At 37.7% G+C, this 21,696-nt stretch overlaps 1 protein-coding gene across 4 annotated transcripts in view; it reads left to right on the plus strand.

Moving 5' to 3' along the window:
- Positions 1 to 21,696, plus strand: part of PLCB1 (phospholipase C beta 1) — a 468,720-nt gene that overhangs the window by 121,646 nt on the left and 325,378 nt on the right. For all 4 annotated transcript variants that reach the window (XM_026710475.2, XM_026710474.2, XM_087918907.1 and 1 more), the window contains exon 3: positions 20,597 to 20,671. In XM_026710475.2, the coding sequence (XP_026566260.1) occupies positions 20,597 to 20,671 (75 nt within the window). The remainder of the gene's footprint in view (positions 1 to 20,596; positions 20,672 to 21,696) is intronic.

The raw sequence follows: 21,696 nt of genomic DNA on the forward strand, positions 1-21,696 counted from the left end.
GCACCTGGATCACCTTTAAAAACCATTTCAGTCAGCAGTGTTTTGTATATTTTAGATTCTTTAATTAAACATAATGTGACAATACTTTGTTTCACTGACCTTTATTTTATTGTTTGGGAAGATGCTCCCGAGTTCTTCTGTGTCACACAACACAAGGGTAATGAATTATATACACCATAACACTGAGAATAACTAGTTCTGTAAGGCTTAGAAGGAAGTTGAACAAATGTGTACCTTGGGTGTTAGCAAAATTTGAGTCATGGCAGTATATTTGAAATTGATAACATTTAAAATTGTATACTCAACTGACTTACTACCTAAAGAATTTTTAATATAGATGTGAGTGTGCTTGATGCAAGCTGAAATGTACCAATTTTACATTAATATGACATTAATACAATTGAGCAAGTCCAGAAGTATTTCACAAGAAGAGTAAGTACTACATTCCTCTCCTCGCAACAGAGTACCCTATATCACCGGGCTTGAAATTTTGGGCTTGGACAACCTTGAACTATGCCACCTATGGTTGGACTTAAGCATAGTGCACAAAATTATTTGCTACAATGTTCTACCAGTCAGTGACTACTTCAGCTTCAACGGCAACAATACAAGAGCGCACAACAAATGCAAACTCAATGTAAACTGCTCCAAACTTGATTGCAGAAAGTATGACTTCAGCAACAGAGTGGTCAATGCCTGGAATGTACTACCTGACTCTGTTGTTACATCCTCTAACCCCCACTCATTTAACCTCAAACTAACCGCTATTGACCTCACCCCATGCCTAAGAGGTCTGTAAGGGTCGTGCATAAGTGCACAATCGTGGCTACCGTCCCTGTCCTGTTGTCCCCATTTATTCATACTTATTTCCTGTATTCTTATTCATATTTATACTTATACCTATTATCTTGTAAGCAATTGACAAATCAAATAAATAAACAAATAAATAAATACATTTTCTTATATTTGAAAGAAAATCAGTTGCAATATTCATCACATCAGTGATATCCAAAAGACAAATATCTTGATCATAGATTTATTAGCCTAGGTACTTGTAGTGTATCTGCTATTTCTATAGCACTTTGATTATGTAATTCACTTCTTGAAAGAAACTCTTCGTCAAGTAAGTTTGACAGTTCTTTGGCCCATCACGATTAGCAGTTGCAAATAGTTTGTTTTGGTCTTGGTGATACCGTTCGCCAAGTAGTCTTGCATTTGAAACTTGTGTGCAATTTAATTCTAGAAAGCTTTTGTAAGTCTCCACGTTGTGGCATTAATAGTTGATGTGTTGATAGTGGATGTTCATGGATTGGGCAAGCTGTTTGGAGTCTAGAGCAAAATATTTTTATAGTGTTAGCAGAGTTTGTTCACTCTTAAATGTAACAGTTTCACAGAGAAAGACTTAAATATTTGTGTTAGGTAAAGAATTAAGCATTGAAGTTGTTGCAGTCTAGCTTTGGAATTCAGTTAATTGAGGAAAAGTAATTGTACTGGAAGAATTACTCTGCTAGAAACAGAAAGTAGGAAAAACTCAGATGGATGCACAGTGGCTGCCAGAACCTAATTGTTAGGAGCCAGATATGTAGATAAAGAATTGAGGTGCTTCTGCTAGTTTACAGAGATAACATACTTGGCTTGTTTGATCTTTAATGGATATAATGCTGGGTAATTTACTGTGTCACATTTGAATGCATTGAAAATAAAACAGCATTATGTAGTTACATAAAAACTGCTAAAACTATCTTGAAAGAGATATTAGGACATTAAATGACGGATATTCAGGTCTTGTTTCTTACAGAAGCAAAAATTAGGAACATTCAATTTACTCTTTGAAAAAAGTTCCATGCTGAAGAGACAGGATTTTTAATTTTGTCTGGATGGCTCTTGATCAGCATAGTAAAATTACTTTTGGTGTTAGTGACTGCATTTTGGATGTGAATCGTTGGATAGTCAAATTGCAGTTTGTTTGGCACTTACAAATTAGTTGATACCCAAATAAAAGTTACAGAGCAAAGGTATTCTTCCCCTTTCAAGTCCAGACAATCATATAGTTTTGTGCATGTCCAATCTCAAATGATTTTTAATCTGTTTCCAGGGCTAATGTTTGCTTTTACAGAGTAGTCTCTAAAATTTATGGACCCTTGTGGAGTGCTATGTGTACCTGAAATACTGAATAAGTCAATATATTGAACATACTATATACTTATGGTATACAAGAGGGACTACACAACTGTGCAGTCTCCTTTGATGTTGATTGAGGACCAGGAAGCATTTGAAGATTAGGTGTGGGGTCTCCACCTAGTTTATGAAACGTTGGTGCGTCCCCTCTAGAATAATAGTAAGAAGAGCATATGTAGTTCTCTTTTTTGCAACATTGCTTCTAACACTCTTCCAAGACAAGTAGATTATATGTACAGTCGCTAATTAATGCTTGATGAAACTCTCTGAAAGATTTTTTTTTTCTTCTTCTTAACAGTCAGCAGGGTAGAATTGTCCATTGACACTGGAATAGTGGGTTAAGATGTGGGCTGCAAAAACATAATTGAAAGAAGAAGATATTGAAAATATCCTTATTGATAGAACCTTTGAGATTTTAGAATTGAAATTGCAGTGAGATCCTCTGTTTTGTGTCCCCTCATCAAAGTACTGAGCTTTGACAACTGTATCCGAGCAAACCCACCTATTTACTATGGAGAATTAGGTATTGTACTCCAATGTAATTTGCAGCATTCTGTCTTTCAGGGCCATAACCTGGCTTTCTCAGTCTCTAGTTCTTAAATGCAAAATTCTGTCAAATGTTGACCTCAGAAATATTTGTTTGACAATTGAAGGCATACAATCCTGTGTAAAACACTTAATGCTTTTCTGTTTATCTTATGGCTGGTATGCAAACTTCGATAGCGAAAGTAGAAAAAGGAAATTTGTTCGGTTTTGCATTTTAAGTGTTCTGATGGAGGTAAATAATTTATGGGCAAAGTCCAAAGATGTAATATCTCAGCCATGTTAGGATAATATTTGAAATTGAATCAAAGCTTAATAAACAAATAAATCTCATTTCTCTTTGTCAGTCGTGTTAATCATTTAAGATTGAAACTATCAGTTGGGAGGCGTCTATTTTTTCCCCTTTGCAGTGTTTTAAGTTTTTGCTTTTCCTTTAAAAATAATAAGATGATATCTGACTGGACGAAGTGTTACTGATTTTTCTTTGTTACTCCAGTCTTCTAGCATGAAGGCACCAGATTGATGTAGAGATCATTGCTAAGTTTTAACTGGGGAAACCATAAACCTCAATGGGATGTTGTAAAGATCCAGTTATTGGTTGGGTTTGACATTGTAAGCAATCCTAAGTTGGAAGGAAGAGTGGGAAAAAGATGTGATTAATTAAAATGTATATATTCTCTAAATTTATGTTCTATCTTCCATTCAAGAATTTAATGTGTTTAATTTTATAATTTAATTTAATATTGCATGCCTTCCCCTAATTTGTTCCCACAGTAACTTCTCAGTGTCCGGTAAGATGAGTTGAGTGAGAACTTGTAGAATGCAATCCTTTGAGCAGATAGACTGGAAGTCTCATTATACATTAATATTATGTCATACTGAGGTATGGAGGAAATTAAAGAACTTAGTTTACTTGCAGAGCGAAAACATGGGATTCTTTATTCCATTCCTAACCATGAGGTGGGAAAAGAAGGTGAAAAAGATGCTAAATTTTTAGACCCATTTGTTTCAGTTTGTCCTATCTTGGAGCTGATGTTCTGAAATAGTTTGATAAACTTGGCCGTGGAATTAACATACACAGTATGCCAGAGAATATTTTTCTCAAATTTCCAGAGGTAGACACATTTATAACTAGGAATCTTAAGGAGGCGAGATGTCAAATTCAAATGAAAGAATATGCCACTGCTTGGATATATTGTTCATTTATTTCAATTTATAAGGCTGTCCAACTCAAGTTCATTACTCGGTGCGGCTAACAATTAAAACAGCATATTCAAAAAGAAACAGCAGCGCACATGAGATCTGCAACCGGGGTAAAACAAGCACAGACTCAACCACACTTTCACATCCTCAGGTCTAGTGGCATATCTGGGATACAGGACAGCAGATTAGAATATGGGGCGGCAACAAAACTTGAGTTTGCATAAAAGTAGATCAAAGCATTTTGGCACAACTCTGTTCTCAGCTATGTTTATTCCCTCTTCAGCGTCTCTGAAAAAGCTTTCCAGTGTTGAAGATGAAGAGAGCCTTCTGAGAATAATTAGAAACTATCAGTACCTGATACTTCTTAACCCCTTTCACTTCGTGTTTTGCTTTACAAGAAACAAGAGAATTGTTCTGCTTCTCCTCATTTTCTACTTTTTATAGTTTTGAAAGGGGAAAAAAATTTTTTACTGCTCAAATTGTATAAAGATAGAACTGCAAGTCATTGCCCGGTCTTCCATAAGCTAGTCACTTTACACAGGTGTAGATTTGAATTCCCCAGCCAGCTTATCCACTGTCAAGAATTCTCAAGGTTCTTATCCACATTTTTGGAATGGTACCTTAACCTTCTTTTAAGTTGATGCATTCTATATATGCAAATGCAATCCTTCCCAGCAGATAACACTCTTAGTAGCTCAGAACGAACTAATTAACATGCTAATTAATGTGGAGGAAGTCTGTTTTGGTGAATGCAGAATCTTAAAAGGGGTCTTTTCAGTTACTTTCAGGAAGGAAACCCAAGAATGGACTTGCCTTTGATCTGAACTTAGTAAATCCTACTTGTAAATAATAAACGCTTGCCAGTACTTTTAACTGCTGCTATGGGAACTGCAGCCCTGGAATGGATTTCAGTGTGCTCTGTGTATGTTGAGCTTTTAACCTTGACAAGTGACAAATGGATTTCACAGCTCTTTTGAAAGTAGTTTAGTCCTGCTTGAAGGTGCCAGATAGATGGCTCTCAAGAGATGATGCCTCTGAGATACAGTTCACTGGAGAGTTAATACACAACATTTTCTCTAGGATATTTTGGCCATTTCTAAAAGCTGAATATTTCCTGCTTCTTCTAAAGCTGGAAGCAAGGCCTGATACACAGCAAGCCACTGACTGATGAGGCTTCTTTTGACCAGTTTGCTTGAGGTAGTAGGTATCAAGCGCCAGATAGCTGACCAACCAAAGAAACAAGAAAGCAACAGCTTTTCAGAAAGGCAATTTGTGTGTGTGCTAACTTGGTATAAAAACACAATAATGAACACTGCAAGAGTAAATTCCTAGCCAATCTTACAGTGAATTTAAATAAGGCAGAATCTCTTCAAAACATATCCTTCCCGTGCCTGTCACATCTGGATTGCGTTGCCTCTTTTCACCTAAATTGCATTCCTTCTCTGATTTCATCTCAGTGGAAGAGAGAAGTAAGTCCTCTTTACTGTCTCTGATGTGTCAAAAGGTAAGATTTGAAATGGTTTATACTTTGTTTTCAATCTCTAGACCCAAGACACTTTTCACTTTCTCTCAAGCTACTTTGCCCTACCTCTTCATCACTTCGACTTTCGTGCTAAAGCAGAGAGATGATTTAGCATTGTTTAGAGCTCAGAGGTCCTAGTGGGAAGGATAGAAAGAGTTGTGGATAGGAATGGGGACAGCATTCAGAGTTCCCAGTCAGGGGTGGGCTGCTGGGCGTCCTCAGGGGTTCGGGAGAGCCCCTAGCTAAGATTCTGTGTAGTTCAGAGAACTTCCAAATCCCACTCCTGGCTGACCCCACCCACCCTGCCCCTCCCCTCCCAGGAGTCCCCACGTGGCCCATTTTGGATGCAGGTGAGTGCAGGATGCGCACAGAGACTTGGGGAGGGTGAAATACGGGCCTCCTGGAAGTACGGGAAGACTAGAAATGGGCCTGCTTCCAGAGATCCCCCGAAGCCCGGCGAGGCCGTTTTCGCCCTCCTGGAGGCTTGAGGAAAACCTCCGGAGCCTGGGGAGGGCAAAAACGCCCCCCCCGCCATGGTGCAGGAGGCCAACTAGGTCACACCCACCATGGCCACACCCACCCAGCAACGGGGCAGACAACCCTTCGCTAAAAATTTTTAAGCCCACCCACCCCTGTTCCCAGTTCTTCCCAGTTCAAAGCCTTTATGAATTTGGATGATACATTTGTGAACAATTCTTTGCTGCATATGTTAGGAAAAGTTGGAATGCGTCCATTCATTGATCCCCAGTAAACACCATATACTCATTCCCTGAAGGATTATACTGGTTAATTTTTTTCTCTTCGTTAGTTCAGCAGCAGCAGCTATGAAATTACCTGACTACCCATAGCTGGTGTTCTATTTATGCTAACAGGAATTCCTGAGGTTACTGGAAATCTTGTAATGTGAACTGTCTTGTAGTTTTCTGCAATGGCTCATTGATATTTTAACACAGTTTTACACTAATGTCAAATATGTTTAGGATAGAAGGAGCTTTCATGATCTGATAATTGGATATTGTCAGCATTTTTTCACCATGTGTTTTATTTTATAAACGATATGTAATGCTAATTGATCAAAGTATTTTGAACCCTTTTCTTGTTACCACAAAGGCCATTTTATTCTCCCAGATTATAACTTTAATGAGATTTTGAATTCTGTTCTTACGAATATTTTTGCTGTTATATTTTCTTCCATTGGAAACATATTGCTGTTCTTTAAGAATATGGCTCCTGTCCTTGTGTGCTTAAAATGATAGAATTTTTTGAAGTACCCCGGTACTGATGCATATTGGTTATGCTAGAAGAAACTATCATAAAAATCTCAAATCAAAACTGATCTTTTTCATCTGATACACTTTCATCTGAATGTTCTTGAGGGCATCCTGCCCTTTTTCTTCATTTTGCACAAAAAACCCTACATTCAAAGACATATCCCCACCCCACCCAGCCAATTCACTTTAAGTGATGGGATGCTAAATCTTTTTCAGCACTGTATCATAGTAAAACGAAGAAACATTATCTTAAATTAAATAACAAGCAATTTTTTTGCCATTCCACAACCTCCAAAATCTGCACATTGCTTTCCTTTACTGGTGGAACTTCAAAAAGGAAAAGAATATAGCAATAGCAGTAGCACTTAGACTTATATACTGCTTCACAGTGTTTTACAGCCCTCTCTAAGCGGTTTACAGAGTCAGCATATTGCCCCCAACAATCTGCGTCGTCATTTTACTGAGCTCAGAAAGATGGAAGGCTAAGTCAACCTTGAGCTGGTGAGAATTGAATTCTTGGCAGTTGGCAGAATTAACCTGCAGTTCTGCATTCTAGCCACTGCACCACCACAGCTCCTTGGCATGAGTATTTATTTAGTAGGGATTTTCACTACTTAAAAAACAGTGGACAAATAAGACGTACCTATTGCATTTCTTACCTGACAATTATTAATAGCTCCAATAATCAGAATGTTTCTGTTGCTAAATAATTAATTGCTTGAACAAAAGATTCTGAGTTTTGACTTTTATCATATTGCTTGATGTTATGCATTTGTTTTGAAAAATTCAGGGTTGCCACTCAGGGTAAAGCCATTTGAAACTTGGCTTTTATTCAAAACACAAACAACAAGTAATAACCTGCTACTTCCTGGCATTTTGATTTTTAATTGAAACAGGATAAGGAAGCATTAAAAGGATTGCATCTGGGATTCTTTCCAATACCTTTGACAGCACCGGCCGCACTGTGTGTATGCACACATTGGGAGGTACTGGGTGGGTTGCATAAATTTTGGCTGAATCACATGATCAGAAGGGAAATGGTCTTATGATGGAGTAGATGGCAATGCTTTAAGCCATTTCCCAGGTGTCTCGTAGGGATGTATTCACCATTCCGGGCCTACCTATTTTCAAAATCCATCTTTCTTTTGCCAGCTTCTTCCCCACACTAGATTTAGTCCACTCTGTTTTCTAAGAGTTCCTGATCGCTACAGAAAATGTTTTACATAATAGACTCCTGTCACTTTTGGTTAGAGAGGTGCACATCTTTCTTGTGCCAAGCAGTATGGTCTGTGTTTAAGGTTAGCGGTGAAGCATGTTACTTAAACAGCAAGTAAAAAGATAATGCAATGTTTTCATATATGCCACTTGAGTTCTTAGAAAGGAAAAGTTGGAGGGTTTCATCAAAATGACTCCATATTCAGCCTACCATATGCCTCTTAGTTTTGGTTTGTTGAACTTATTTTCTTTTCTTTCTATTCAGTGCTTAGCTCTGGGTTACTGAACTGATCCTTCCTTCCTTCCTTCCTTCCTTCCTTCCTTCCTTCCTTCCTTCCTTCCTTTCCACCGTCATTATTTATACAAATAACTCAAGGTGGGGGTATCCAACACATCTACTTCCTTCTATTTAAACCCACAACAACCACCCTGTGAGGTAGGTTGGGCTAAGAATGAATGGCCCAAAGTCACCTAGCTGGGCTTCATGGCTAACGCGGGATTTGAACTCTGGGTTTCCTGCTTTAGCCTGGTGTCTTAACCATTACTAGACCAACCTGAACCTTAGTTCTTAACAAAGTGGTTTGTAAGCTGTATTCTCACATAAGTAGAAAGAAGGAGGGGACCAGGGTTGGTTTTTTTTCCTTCATGATTTTTGACATCTTAATTATTTACTGCTCAAGAATTGTATAAGGGTGTCCATGTGAGGTGAATGTACGTTGATTGTCATTGTTATACATATTAGATTAAAAGGCTATGAATCCTGGCTAACTGGTGACATTTCCTTACAGCTAACACTATAGCTACTCAGTATTGCACTGACTAGCTAAGATGAAGAGCCACTTATGTCCTTACAGTCATATGCTTAGATAGTTGTGAGAGCATGTATGGAGGGATGCTATTGAATTCTGTTAGATTATGAGATATATAGGGTCCTTCCAATAATGGGAACATAAAGCTTCTAGAAAAACTGCTTTGTGGTTTTGATGAAAACCAACATTTGCCACATATCGGGTTTATTGTACTCATAAACACTTCCCAATATGAATTAACCATCCTTTAAATTAACAGTATATTGTATCCGGAAAGTCTACTGTAGAATAATATGATGGAATGCACAGTTATTTTCCCCTGTATGTTCATAATGACATTTGGTAATGATTGATCTTATACTGAGTAAGTGCAAAATGTTCTGCACTGCACATATATATGCATATGTGTGCTGTTGTTATGACTGTAGTTTATGGCCCTTTTGAAAAACAGGTTCAGCAACAAAGGCGTATATCAAATAACCATTCCTTGTAAATAGATGGCATATGCAGAGCTTTGGCTGAAGGCATCCTCCCTATTTCATAGTGTCCAATGTAATTACACCTGGAGCCAGAGAATTGTATAACATTTTAGGTGTTCATCCATCATCTTATTTGCATCGCGAGTACTCTTTCATTTCCAGGACTTTTAAAAAATGGTTTGGGACTGAAGCTGCTTCTAGAAGAATGTCTGATTATTTGTTTTTGAAAATTTCCATCTCATATTTGGCTAACAACGAAGCACTTTTATCCCCTAGCAATTACCTCCTGGAAGTAGAACTGCCAAAACAATTTTTCTTTCTTGAGATGAGGTGTCAATACATTGGACTTGTTTTGAAAGTACTGCAGTGTCTGGCAACGATGCCATGCTTATAATAAAGCGAGGGCAGCAGCAGGCACAAAACCTGAATTAGATAAAAGCAAGGTTCAGAATTTCCTAAGAAATCTTAAACAGTACTTGGCAGAGCTATTTCCACTGTATACAGTATTTCCTGTCTAGCTACCATAAGTTTCTCAGATCTTTTGAAGCAGATATTTTATGCTTTTGAGAAAAACATTGAGAAGTTCCTCATTGTTAAGTTGAGACAAAACAACCCTCTGGCAGGAAACGTTTTTCTGGACACAAATCAAATGCAGTAAAAGAGCTTCGTTCAGAAGTGCAAAAAACACCCACTGTGCATGTTATTCAGAAGTGTAAGTCCCAGCATACTACTTCTCAAGAAGTATATTCTAAAATCAGTGACTTAGTATCATCCTATGTGAAAAAGAGTCAGGTATACCCACAAACTCTGGCATATTTATAGAATAACAAGTCTAGAAGGTGTCACTTTTAGAATGTATCAGATGGCACAATTCTGCAACATCCCAATGAGGTTAAATAGCAACTCAGCAATTATCATTGAACACTCCTTGTTTGTTACGTAAACTAAGAGTATAAAGATCTTAAAAACCTGCATGACATATTCTAGCCTTAGGTGGCATCATGATTAACAGCCAATGGCAGCTTGTGGCCCTCTGATTTAAGATTATGATATACAAATAACTCTAATTCGGAGTTCAGTGATGCAGTCATATAATCAAGATGGTCTCAAGTCAAACTAGATGCCATTATCAGTATGAAGGAATAACAATGAAAGAGGTTGGACACAGGGAAAGATGAGCAAATAACATTAGTCATCTTGCCAGTTTTATTATTAAAGACACTAAACATTTAGGGTGCAACTTTTATCATTATTACCACAAGCTCATTGATTTTTAACCTTGATCGAAATGTCAGTGGAATGTAAGTGTAAGATTTGATCCAGGAGTGCTTACTAGATTGATCAGATAAGGCTCAAATCAAACTTCTGGTTGTGTTAGCAGAACAAGCACAAAATGATATTGTTCTATTAGCTCAAGAAAGTAAAGTTAAGGCTTATGGCTAACCAAATAAAAATGTTTTGACAGCTGGAAAAATGAATGAAGTAAAAAACCTTTGGCTTGCCACTCCTAAAAAGCTTTTTGTTAGACTGAGAATTTAATGAGATGGTGATTTTCATTGATCTACTTATCTCAAAGGGCCATCAACTTCTCCTACCTGGAGATGAACTTGTAATTATCCCAGAAACATCAGCAAAGTCATGAAATCTGTAAAGTGCTATGATTTGGTCCTTTGTGGATCTACTTCAATGGGATAACTTGATTCACATTTCGTCAAATTGAAGGAGCTATCTGATATTTCAATCAGGCCTATTTTCTATCACTATTATGTGTTTAAAAATGCACTGTGTGAACAGACTGTCTCAGAGACTGCATTGTTATTTCTAGCACACTTATGCCTAAACCTTATTAATATTACATGTTTTACTTTCTTGCAGTATATTCTATTAATTTCCCCAAGTAATAAGGTGAGCCTAGAAAATTATTCTGAGTGGGAAGCAGTCAGAAAAAAGTGCATTCATTCAACTTCATTAACATGCTTAGGTAGAAGTAAAACATTTTGGAGCATGTTACATTTATGTTAGCGTGCCCAGGAGCCAGGTCTTGACTGTACAGCTTGTGTACCACACAGTCATGTAGGAAATCAATTACGTTTATTAACTGAGGATATATTTTATTTTATTTTAATTTTATTTATTTATTTTTGTCAATTGTTTACAAGATAAATAGGTATAAGTAAAACATAGTTATGAATACAGGTATACATATAAGAAAAATAAAAAATAAAAGAAACAATAGGACAGGGACGGTAGGCACGCCCCCTACAGACCTCTTAGGAAAGGGGTGAGGTCAATAGTAGACAGTCTAAGGTTAAAGTTTTTAGGGTTTGGGGAAGAAATTCCCTGTGATAAAAAATGTATGGTAGGGACTGTATGGAACATTTTGAGGCAATTCCACTTTCTTAATACTGACACAGGATGATCATCTTCATCTCCAAATGCCATTTTCTCAAGTAACATGACACAATCTCACCGAATACCTTGGGAGCTCAAGAAAGAGTAAGTTTAAAAACACAAACTTGTAAAGAATGAGAAATTACCTTTCACTATAAAGAGGTTGAGCAGATAATTTTAAAAACTTGGCTCATAATTTATAAGCATGTATTATTATGCTCTGGATTAAAGTTCCTTTGAATGACATCTTATAACCTTTTGGAATGGAATTTTAACTTTTACAGTATAATTCTCTATAAACAGCCAATTTGCAGCATTGTGCTACATGCGTGGGAGGGAGTGCTAAATAGGCATAGAATGAAAAATAGGAATTAAAAAATGTCTGTAGGCTGAAGTTTGGAAAACTGCAGTAAAAGCTGAGATCTGAAATATGACATTTATGGAATGAATGCTGTTAATAGCGGTCACCACCTTGTGTTTAATAATTGGTTATTTAAAAAATCTGAATTGCTTTTTTATTCTTTGCTATGTATCTGTCCACCTTTTTTATTTGACATAATGTGGAAAGACAAGGTACTTAAGTCTCTTAAGTATTCAGGATTGTTCAGGTAGGTGTATAAAATGCATTTATCTCAATAGATTTAATTGTTTCATGGCCAATGCCAGTCCAGAAAATATGCTTTAAAACACTGGCACAGTAAAGGAGCTTGAGTTCTAAGATTGTAGAAGAGCAAGATTGCACTTGAATGTTTTATACTGATGCACTTCTAAAAGAGGGAACGCACTACAAATGTGCCAGTGTTTCAGAATACACAAAAGCACAAACATAACATTGGTCTACAACACTGTAAAGAAAGCATATCTTTTCTCCCAGGATTGTGTGAAAGGAAGTACTTACATACCCCAAAGCACAGAACAGCCCTAGAAGTCGTATTTTCCTGCAGTGGAAACATCTAAACTATATTGAGGCCTTGGACTTCCTTCAAGGCTCTTCATTTTTTAAAACAGAAATTGACAGGATCCGGTACGATCAACTTAACTAAATGTGATTCATATTAAGTTAATGAGTTGCAGTAGATTAAAAAAAAGGATAGTTATAAGTAAGTAATATAACTGCTCAGTGATACCATACTTTTATTTGAGCATTCTGAGGAAGCACCTCTTTATTATCATTATGTGGTGCTTAAAGTTCTCACACACACAAAAAAACAACCCACCCCAGGCTCCTTACCTAGGAATCCTATCACTTTTCACTTCACTTCTGCCATGTCTTGGGGTTACAACAGCAATCAGATCTTCCCGTATTGCCGTCTCTAAGCAACGTGGTCATGTGACATGACACTTTATTACCACACCGCTTAGCCATGACAGTTCTGGTTCCAATTGCCATCACAATGAGAACAGCCTATATTTACTTAGAAATCTGTTACTTTTGCTTAGACAGTGAAGCATATGCCTATTTTTTAAAACACAACTGTTTCTTGATTTCTCAGGTGCTATTTTGATCACGGATCAGAGGGAATGGTATTATAATTTCTGCAGAAACACAGCCATTTTTAATAAGCAGTATTCACATATATTTTGAATCAAAAACGCATGCAGAATCCGTAATAAATCTTCATGTCTCAGGCACGTGTCCCCCATTTGGATTTCCTCCAATAATTCCTATCCTCTATTACTGAAAGGTTCCTGAAAATAGCCATTTGATTAAAAAGGTTTGTGTACAGGACTCTATGCAATCTATTTGGCAGAGCAGTACATATTTCGTGAACTTTAGGATCCATCCTTCCCCCGCCTCTCAGATCTGCTTTGCTGGGAACAATGAGAGGAAGCAAGAGAATTCCTGATCCGCATTCAAGTCATATTCCCCCTCAATTGGGATGTTTCCCCCCCAGCACCTAATCAAATGAGTTGTGGTTTGAGCTTCCTGGGCATTATGATTTGAGTTGGGATTTTCTCCCTCAAAGAGTAGCTGCTGTTTTGATTACCCCACCGGAAGGTAAAAGCACTCTGCATATGCCTTCAGCTGAAGCACAGTTTCTGAAATGACGGTAGTTAAGATTTACTTACGGCCAAGGAGCAAAATATTGCACACGGTATAGTTAGAGTCCAAAATAGGTAAAACCTAGAGGGAGTACTGGAAATGGAAAGAAATAGGAGTTAAAACGATCTTTAATTGAATTTACTAAGTTAATTTTTTTGAATTTAGTCAAAGCCAAGAATGGAAATAATATCAACGAATGACTCTTTGCAGATGAACAGGCATTGATAGCAAGTGCAGCTAAGAAACTGCAACAACATCTTATAGCCATGAACCAAGAATACAAGACAAATAATATGAGAATCAGCAAAGAGAAAGCAGAAGTTATGGCAAAACCATACAGTAAACATAGCAATAGGGGGAACAAGCATAAAACAAGCATCAAACTTCAAATATCTAGGAACAACATTCACTGAAGATGGTAAAATGGACAAAGAGATTAACACATAATGCAATAAAACAAACCAAGTATTGGGACAGCCAGCACCACTCCTACAAGATAAGGCAGTACCGATCAGCACAAAGAAGCATCTCATTCATCCCTACCCTATGTTTACCAGTGCCAAACATGAACACTTACCGTAAAACATAAATGAAAGTTAGTTCTCACTGAAATGAGATGTTTGAAAAAAGCTGCTGGAGTGACCAGAAGAAATAAATTCAGAAATGAGACCATTAGAGAAAGAATTGGCATAGAACCAGTCCTAGACTGCATACAAAAACAGCCATTAAAGTAGTTTGCTCCTTTGGAGAGGATGTCTTGGGATTCCATACTGTACAAGGCATATTCAAAAAGAAGAGAAGGTTGAAGAACACGAGGTAGACTCAGAACAATAAGCAATAATAAGAAAAACATGAAAAAACACAACTGATCTGGAATATACTCCTTATTCTTATGATGCATGAAAAGAAAGGAGTTAGTTTAGTACAAAAGTAAGAAATAATGGTTTCTGCCAAAAGATGGAGAGACAACATCAAAGACACACCACAAAAACATCAATTAACAATGGTTAAGGCTGCTAGAAGAACAACAGACAGAACTTTGTATCTCCCTCAATACCTAAAGCGGTAAATGAGGAGGTGAAGGAGGAGGAGAAGAAGCTCTAAGCATGCCAAATGAAATTAAGATACCATGTATATTAAAATAATAAGAAAAATTAAAAAAAACTTATCTGGAATATACTTATTATTATTATGATGCATGAAAAGAAAGGAGAGAGTTTAGGACAAAAGTAGGAAATAGTGGTTTCTACCAAAAGAAATATTTGTGGAGGAGAAAGACAGGGAAAATATAAATAAAAATAGAGGTAATCTATTTATGTTAGCATATTAATGTAAGACTCAGCCTGCCTGTGTAAGAGCAATTTTAAGATTCCTGTAGTTCTTTTTTTGGAAGCTGTTCTCACTGTTCCTAAAAAATTGTAGGAATAGTAAGCTCTGTCTTTGACATAAAGTATGTATTGTGTTAAATCCATTTTATTAAAAGCGGTTGCAGGGCCTAGATGGAAAGAGGAACAGGTTCTAGAGATAATTGAATGCAGCTCAATCAATGCAGCCACCTAACCTTCTCAACTTTATTGGCAAGGCAAGGTAGGTTGATACCAACCTGAAGTTGTTGATTGGAAAGAGATCCAAGGATGACATTGTTGACATGAAACATACTATTGCTTCCATTAAGGCAGAGGGCATCTCACCCAGCTGAAGGAACCATTAATAACCCTCCCTCTTAGCTGGGATACTTTTTGCCCTGAAGAAGCTGATCTAGTTTTGGAAGCGCTGTACATTGCCTCTGAACGATCAGATTGGTGTGATGGTTTTGAGTCATTTCTACCACCTGTGAATAATCTATGAACCACATCCTTTTTCAAAGATAGATCTGATGGGTATCATCATCCATAGACTGATCACTTCCCCTTAGACTTCTGTCTAAAACCCCACTGTTAATTAATCCCTCCCACTCTAAAACCAGCCGTGAGGGAGCTGCATCTAAAATCAGCAAGACCCCTTTTCTTTTTTATACGCCTGAGCTAACTTGACAGAGTGAAAACCATTCCATTTGATATCAGTAGCCTCTGGCTTCTGCCAAGAACAGAATGAATGAAGAATGACAGCAACACAACAAAATTGTAAGACTTTTGAGATTAGGAGCTGAGATCACACATCAGTTGCACAGCAAGTTTGCTCTTAGAAGAAGTTCCTTAAACTCCTCCAGGCTCTGTATCTCCTTGATGTTTTACAAACCTCCAGTGGCTTAACCATTTCCTAAAAATAATTATGCTCACAGAGATTTGCCAACATATCTGTAGGATTTCCTAGGAAGAGTATTATCAAAACAAATCGTTGTTGAATTGAGGTTCCTTCAATCTAGAAACATTGGCTTGTGGGGTTAATTGTATTTTAATACAATTTAATTATTTACCATGATAAATAATTAGATAGATAGATAGATAGATAGATAGATAGATAGATAGATAGATAGATAGATAGATAATAGATAGACAGACAGATAGATGATAGGCAGGCAGGCAGACAGATAGATGAAAGATGATAGCTAGCTAGCTATCCAGAAGATAGATAGATAGATAGATAGATAGATAGATAGATAGATAGATAGATAGATAGATAGATAGATAGATAGATAGATAGATAGATAGATAGATAGATAGATAGATAGGCAGGCAGGCAGGCAGGCAGGCAGGCAGGCAGGCAGGCAGGCAGGCAGGCAGGCAGTGAGAGATGATAGATAGATAGATAGATAGATAGATAGATAGATAGATAGATAGATAGATAGATAGATAGATAGATAGATAGGATAGATACTCTCTCTCTGTGTGTGTGTGTGTGTGTGTGCCTGTGTGTAGAATATTTTGTAAATGTTACTATTACTAAAGTCCCTCAGAATTTGGTTTATCATCCAAAAGTCATTCAAAAATGCACTTTGATTTCTTTTTTGTTTTCGTTTTTTGCTCCCCATTTCATTTCACAAGAGGAGCCATGGAGCCTAACAGCATTAGGCTTTAACGCTTCTGTTGATTTTTAGAATGCAGCAGCATATGCTATATCAATAGCTTTGTTGTTTTAAAACCAAAACAATCTGCCAAACAGGAAGAAAAGGGACAAACGCAGGTCATTGAGTGCTGCTTTTTTATGTTCAAGGAAGACAGATGCTGTTTGTCAGGAATTGACCCTTTTTTTTACCTGATCCAAGGTAATGGCAGCGAGAAACCAAATTAGCGAAGAATTTGGCTTATCCAAGAAAGAGCAGTGGGCAGGTACATTCTGCTGAATCCTCTCTGTTTGACTCCTGCTGCCTGCAAGAGTGATAAAAGAACCCCAGGGAGCTGTGTCTAATATGATTTATGCTGATACATCAACCAGCAACTCTCACTTGCTCTTCCTGGAAGATGCCCATCAGAATCCAAGAAGTCATGGCATCTGAGAAGAACAATGACAGGAAAATGAAAACACCAAAAGATTATTTACCACCAACATCAAAAGATACATAATTCAACCAAATCTAGATCTATGAAGTTCTGGTTTCAATTCCACTTGATGAGTGCCAGAATATTTTGCCCAACTTCACATGAATTCTCTTAAATATATACTCTTAAATAAATACTGATAGTAATTCTCCGATTATTCATTTTAATCTCAGTTTTGTTAAACTTAAGTCAAAGACACATACATAGCACACATTTCATTGTTCAACCAGGTAATGTCATAAGCGCTGGTGAGTGTGAGTTTGATTGAACCCTACATAAGTTCTCTTCTTTTGTATATCCCAAAACTGCATTTTCAAAAGGCAATTGGACTTTGTTTTTCCTTGAAGACATTTCACTTCTCATCCAAGAAGCTTTTTCAGTTCTGACTGAATAGTGGAGGAAGGAAGGGTTTATATTCCTTGCGGTCCATCTGGTCATTAGCACTCTTTTTGAGAGTCATTGATGCCTTACAACACAGTCCTTTCAGCAGTTCCAAGAATGTTCCACAGCCATTTACACTATTTAAGTGACCCTGAGATCACAGATAAACCTCCAAGTGGCCTCAATAGCTCTTTTTGCTGACAACCAGATCACCGCATGAAAAATAAATCCTTCCATCTTCCACCATTCAGTCAGAACTGAAGAAGCTTCTTGGATGGGAAGTAAAATGTCTTCAAGGGAAAGCAAAGTCCATCTTTGGGGCAACCATGACTTGGATAACTAAGAATCTCCATGGACATTCTTCTTTTGGAATCACACATGAGTGCCAGATACTTGAGAGAGCATGCAAATGGGAGAAATGTGCCCGTAGGCAAATCTCCACCAAGGAACAAGGATTATTTCTACATGAATGTCTATAATAAACAGGGAGCAAAGCCCGCATTCTCTCGCACTAATTAATTTACCTAGTTGGCTAACGAAATATCTGCAAGCAAACAACCAAACTATCATGTCCCTGGTGGAGACTGACTCTGAGGGAGAGGAGGAACAGCTGACAGGGTGTGGAAGTGTGGCTCCCCAGGTTGTGGAGGAGGCTAGGGAAGGGCAGGGGCCAGCTGGGCAGTCAGAGGAGGACTCAGGCCCATCCCCTCTCCATCTTAGGGCACGCAGGGAGGAGAGGATAAGGGAGAGACGTGGTCTACTCGGGAGGAGAGGGCCTTGATCCTCTTCATGGGCAGCTGTGACAACTGGATAAGAGGACGGACATGCGTACGGGCGAGTGCTGGAAACAAAGTGTGGAAATATCTCTAGTTTACTGTTCCTCTCTGAGTTTGGTGTCCTTCCCAGTGTGTGCTCTGGTATCTGTGGACATCTTCAAGCCCTTCTCTTGCCTGGTTTGTACTGTTTTTTACTCTTTATAATTTAAATGGCATTTCCTCCTTCTTGTAACTGCTTGTGTGGGAGTATTTTTGTCTCCAGTCAAGGATATTTGGAGCTTGGAAGCAAAGTGAAGGAATAAAAGGGGCTTCACCTGTTTCTTGTGACTGTATTTATTTTGTATTCCACCCTGGGTCATCACACAAACTCAAAGTGCACCAAAGACTCCACAAAACGAAACAAGAACAAAGCAAATAAAACACTCTACCCTTTCAACTGGCCAATACAAGAGAATGATTCTTCCATTGCAGCAACAATTACAAGAAAGACCATGATTTTAAGAGGGTTAGGAAGTCAGAAGCAGAACATATTAGAATAGTAAATGAACTGAAGAAGCTTCTTGGATGAGAAGCAAAATGTTTTCAAGGAAAAAAACCCAATAAAGTCCAGTTGCCTTTTGAACAGCAACTTTGGGACAACTATGACTGGATGACTCTCCATAATCATTTGGTTGTCAACTGTTTTCCAGGCTTAAATTCAAAGCATTTACCTTTAAATCTGTTAAATACTTTAGTAAAGTAGTTTAGGCCAGTTATCTGATAAAGCATCTGTTTCATTACAAATATGCATGAGTAAAGATCTATGGTAAAAGCCCTTTTGAGTGTATGCTTGATTCACAGAAAGTCTTATTTGTTAAGCAGACAAATAAAATAATAATAATAACTCGCCTTGTAAGCATTTCCAAATCTAACTCTGCTTTGAACAATGCTTGATACACTTTTAAGACAATGTTGATAATTGAACACACTTTTACTACATAAATAAATAAATAATTGTTGGTTTGGGTCTGCCTGACTTTGGTTGTATTGACTAGATGATAACTTATGAAATGAATATTTCAATAATATAAATAAATATATGTACTAATCTGAGGAATGCTTCATGAGAAACAAACAAGCAAGCTGGATGGGCTTTGCCACCAACTAGTTTATTTCTCTCAGATACCTGTTTTGGATATACTGTAGAGCAAATAAGCCTTACTAAGAACTTATTATTAGCATTGAAAAAGATCCTCAGTGTGATTGGCATTGCCCATATTCAGAAGTGGGATTCTACCAGTTTGCACCTATTCGCTAGAACCGGTTGTTAACATTCTAAGCAGTTCGGAGAACCGGTTGTTAGAAGAAATTACTGGCCTAATCCTATAAGGAAGGCAGGAAGGAAACATTCTGGTGTTGCTTATAGAAACTACCTCTCCGTTAACCCTTATTACATTCTTGGCAGGACTAGACTTCCTGTCTCAGGAACGTCTCTGGAGTTTTTTTCGCCTCCTTTGCTGGTACTTTGCTTGTGTGGAGTGACCATTCAAAGTTACAATGGCACTGAAAAAAGTGACTTATGACCGTTTTTCACGCTTACGACTATTGCAGCATCCCCACAGTCACGAGAGGCCAGGCGAGGAGATGCGTTGAGTTGGCCACGCCCAGCCAGTAACATGACCACCAAGGCACGTCCACCACCTAGGCCACGCCCACAGAACCGATTGTTAAAATTTTTGAATCCCACCCTTGTCCATATTCAATAGTTGGAGAATACTAGAACTCGTTAAACTGTTGTGATCTTTGGAGCGTCATGGGGATAATTAGAAATCCAGACAGCTGCATAAGATACCCGGCAAGTTTACTCTGCCACCATAGACTAGTTCTGCATTTCTTAAATCAAATTAGAATGCCGTGTTTAAAAGCCCTTTTTAAATTCATTTGTTATACAGGCAGTGGACATTTTCAGCAGGACTTAAGCATGTTCTGGAGAACGTGGCCCTCGAGAACAGCACTTCTGTAAGGATGAGGGCTTGATGGGGTCTTTTAGAGCAGCTTTTCCTCCACTTTGTGATTTCGACATGAACCGGATTACAGACTCGCTCATCTCTGAACTGCCTGATAGATAGTCCTAATTATTTGTAATTACAGGTAGCTTTGCTTTGAGCTTAGACTTTACTTAGGCATATTCAGAACCCGACTGCAAGGTAGTTTTCGGTAAGGTAATATCAAGAAACGCAATGAAATGGATGTAATTGTACCATTTGTATAGTACAGTTTAAATCATGAGCTTTCCCCCCTCCCCCCCCCTTTTTTTTTCTATCAGGTGCAGGAATCCGAACTGTTAGATGTCAGCTTTGTGAAAGATGCGCGATGTGGGAAACATGCAAGAGCCCCTAAGGTAGGAAACATTTCTTTGTGCGTTACAAATGTTGCAGTCATCATCTAGCATACAACATGAAGAACATGCTAAAAGAAAAGATGCCTTATGTATGTATGCCAGTGCTTGTTTCCTTTCTATTAAAGAACGTGTGCTAGGACATGCTTTATAGCCGGAAATTGGACGTGTTTTGCGCAATTTTTAAAGAATGCCTTTGAGGGAAACTGTTGTTGGGGTAGCTGTGTGATAAACCTGACTCAATAACTGCAGATATTCTTGATTTAATACAAATTCCTTAGCCCAGATATTGTACAAGTTAGAAATGACGTTTGTGTTAATCTGAAAGTCTTAATTCAATGAGTGAATGACTTCTCCACACAAACATTCCTCCTGGAAGATACTGGTTAGCGTTCTCCTTGTGAATAAATTACTCAAAAAATCCCTCTGATGTTTACATTACGCTGCTAATCCTGTGTTAATTTTCCTTGTATAGAGGATTTCTTTTTGTTCACGAAAGAGAATGCCATAATCTAATTTGCCCAATGGTAGTCTACTGTTTCCAGGTGCAGTGTGCCTGACAGGTGATACGTAGACTTACTCTGATTACACAATTTCTTCACAGTTTCTTTTTGCTTTTGTGAATATTGCCTTGAAAGCCACATAGTCTGTTTTAAAAAAAAAAATTAAACACATTGATTAATCAAATCTTGGAGACTTCAGTTGAATATATCTTAATGGAAGCATTCCTTGGGTTTCCCTTGTTTTCATTCGCAGGAATGTAGGGCATATTATTGCTAGCCCTGCATGTAGCCATACAAGACCTCAGCGTATGTTTTCACTACTACTTAGACTAAGGTTAACTGTGAGGTTTTTTAATGCATTAATGAGACCTCTTGTGCTTTATTGGAAAGCATATATTGTGTCAAATGATTTGAAAATATTGATGGAAGTGACTATAATTATGATCCAGCCAAAAAAATCGAGCCAAATTAGTTTGAATAATTGCTTTCACGAGAAGCTGGAAGTATTCTATTGTCCCTTTTTAA

This window comes from Pseudonaja textilis, chromosome 1 (assembly GCF_049901715.1).
Source record: "Pseudonaja textilis isolate UNSWEBS1 chromosome 1, rPseTex1.2, whole genome shotgun sequence".
Taxonomy (NCBI): Eukaryota; Metazoa; Chordata; class Lepidosauria; order Squamata; family Elapidae; genus Pseudonaja; species Pseudonaja textilis.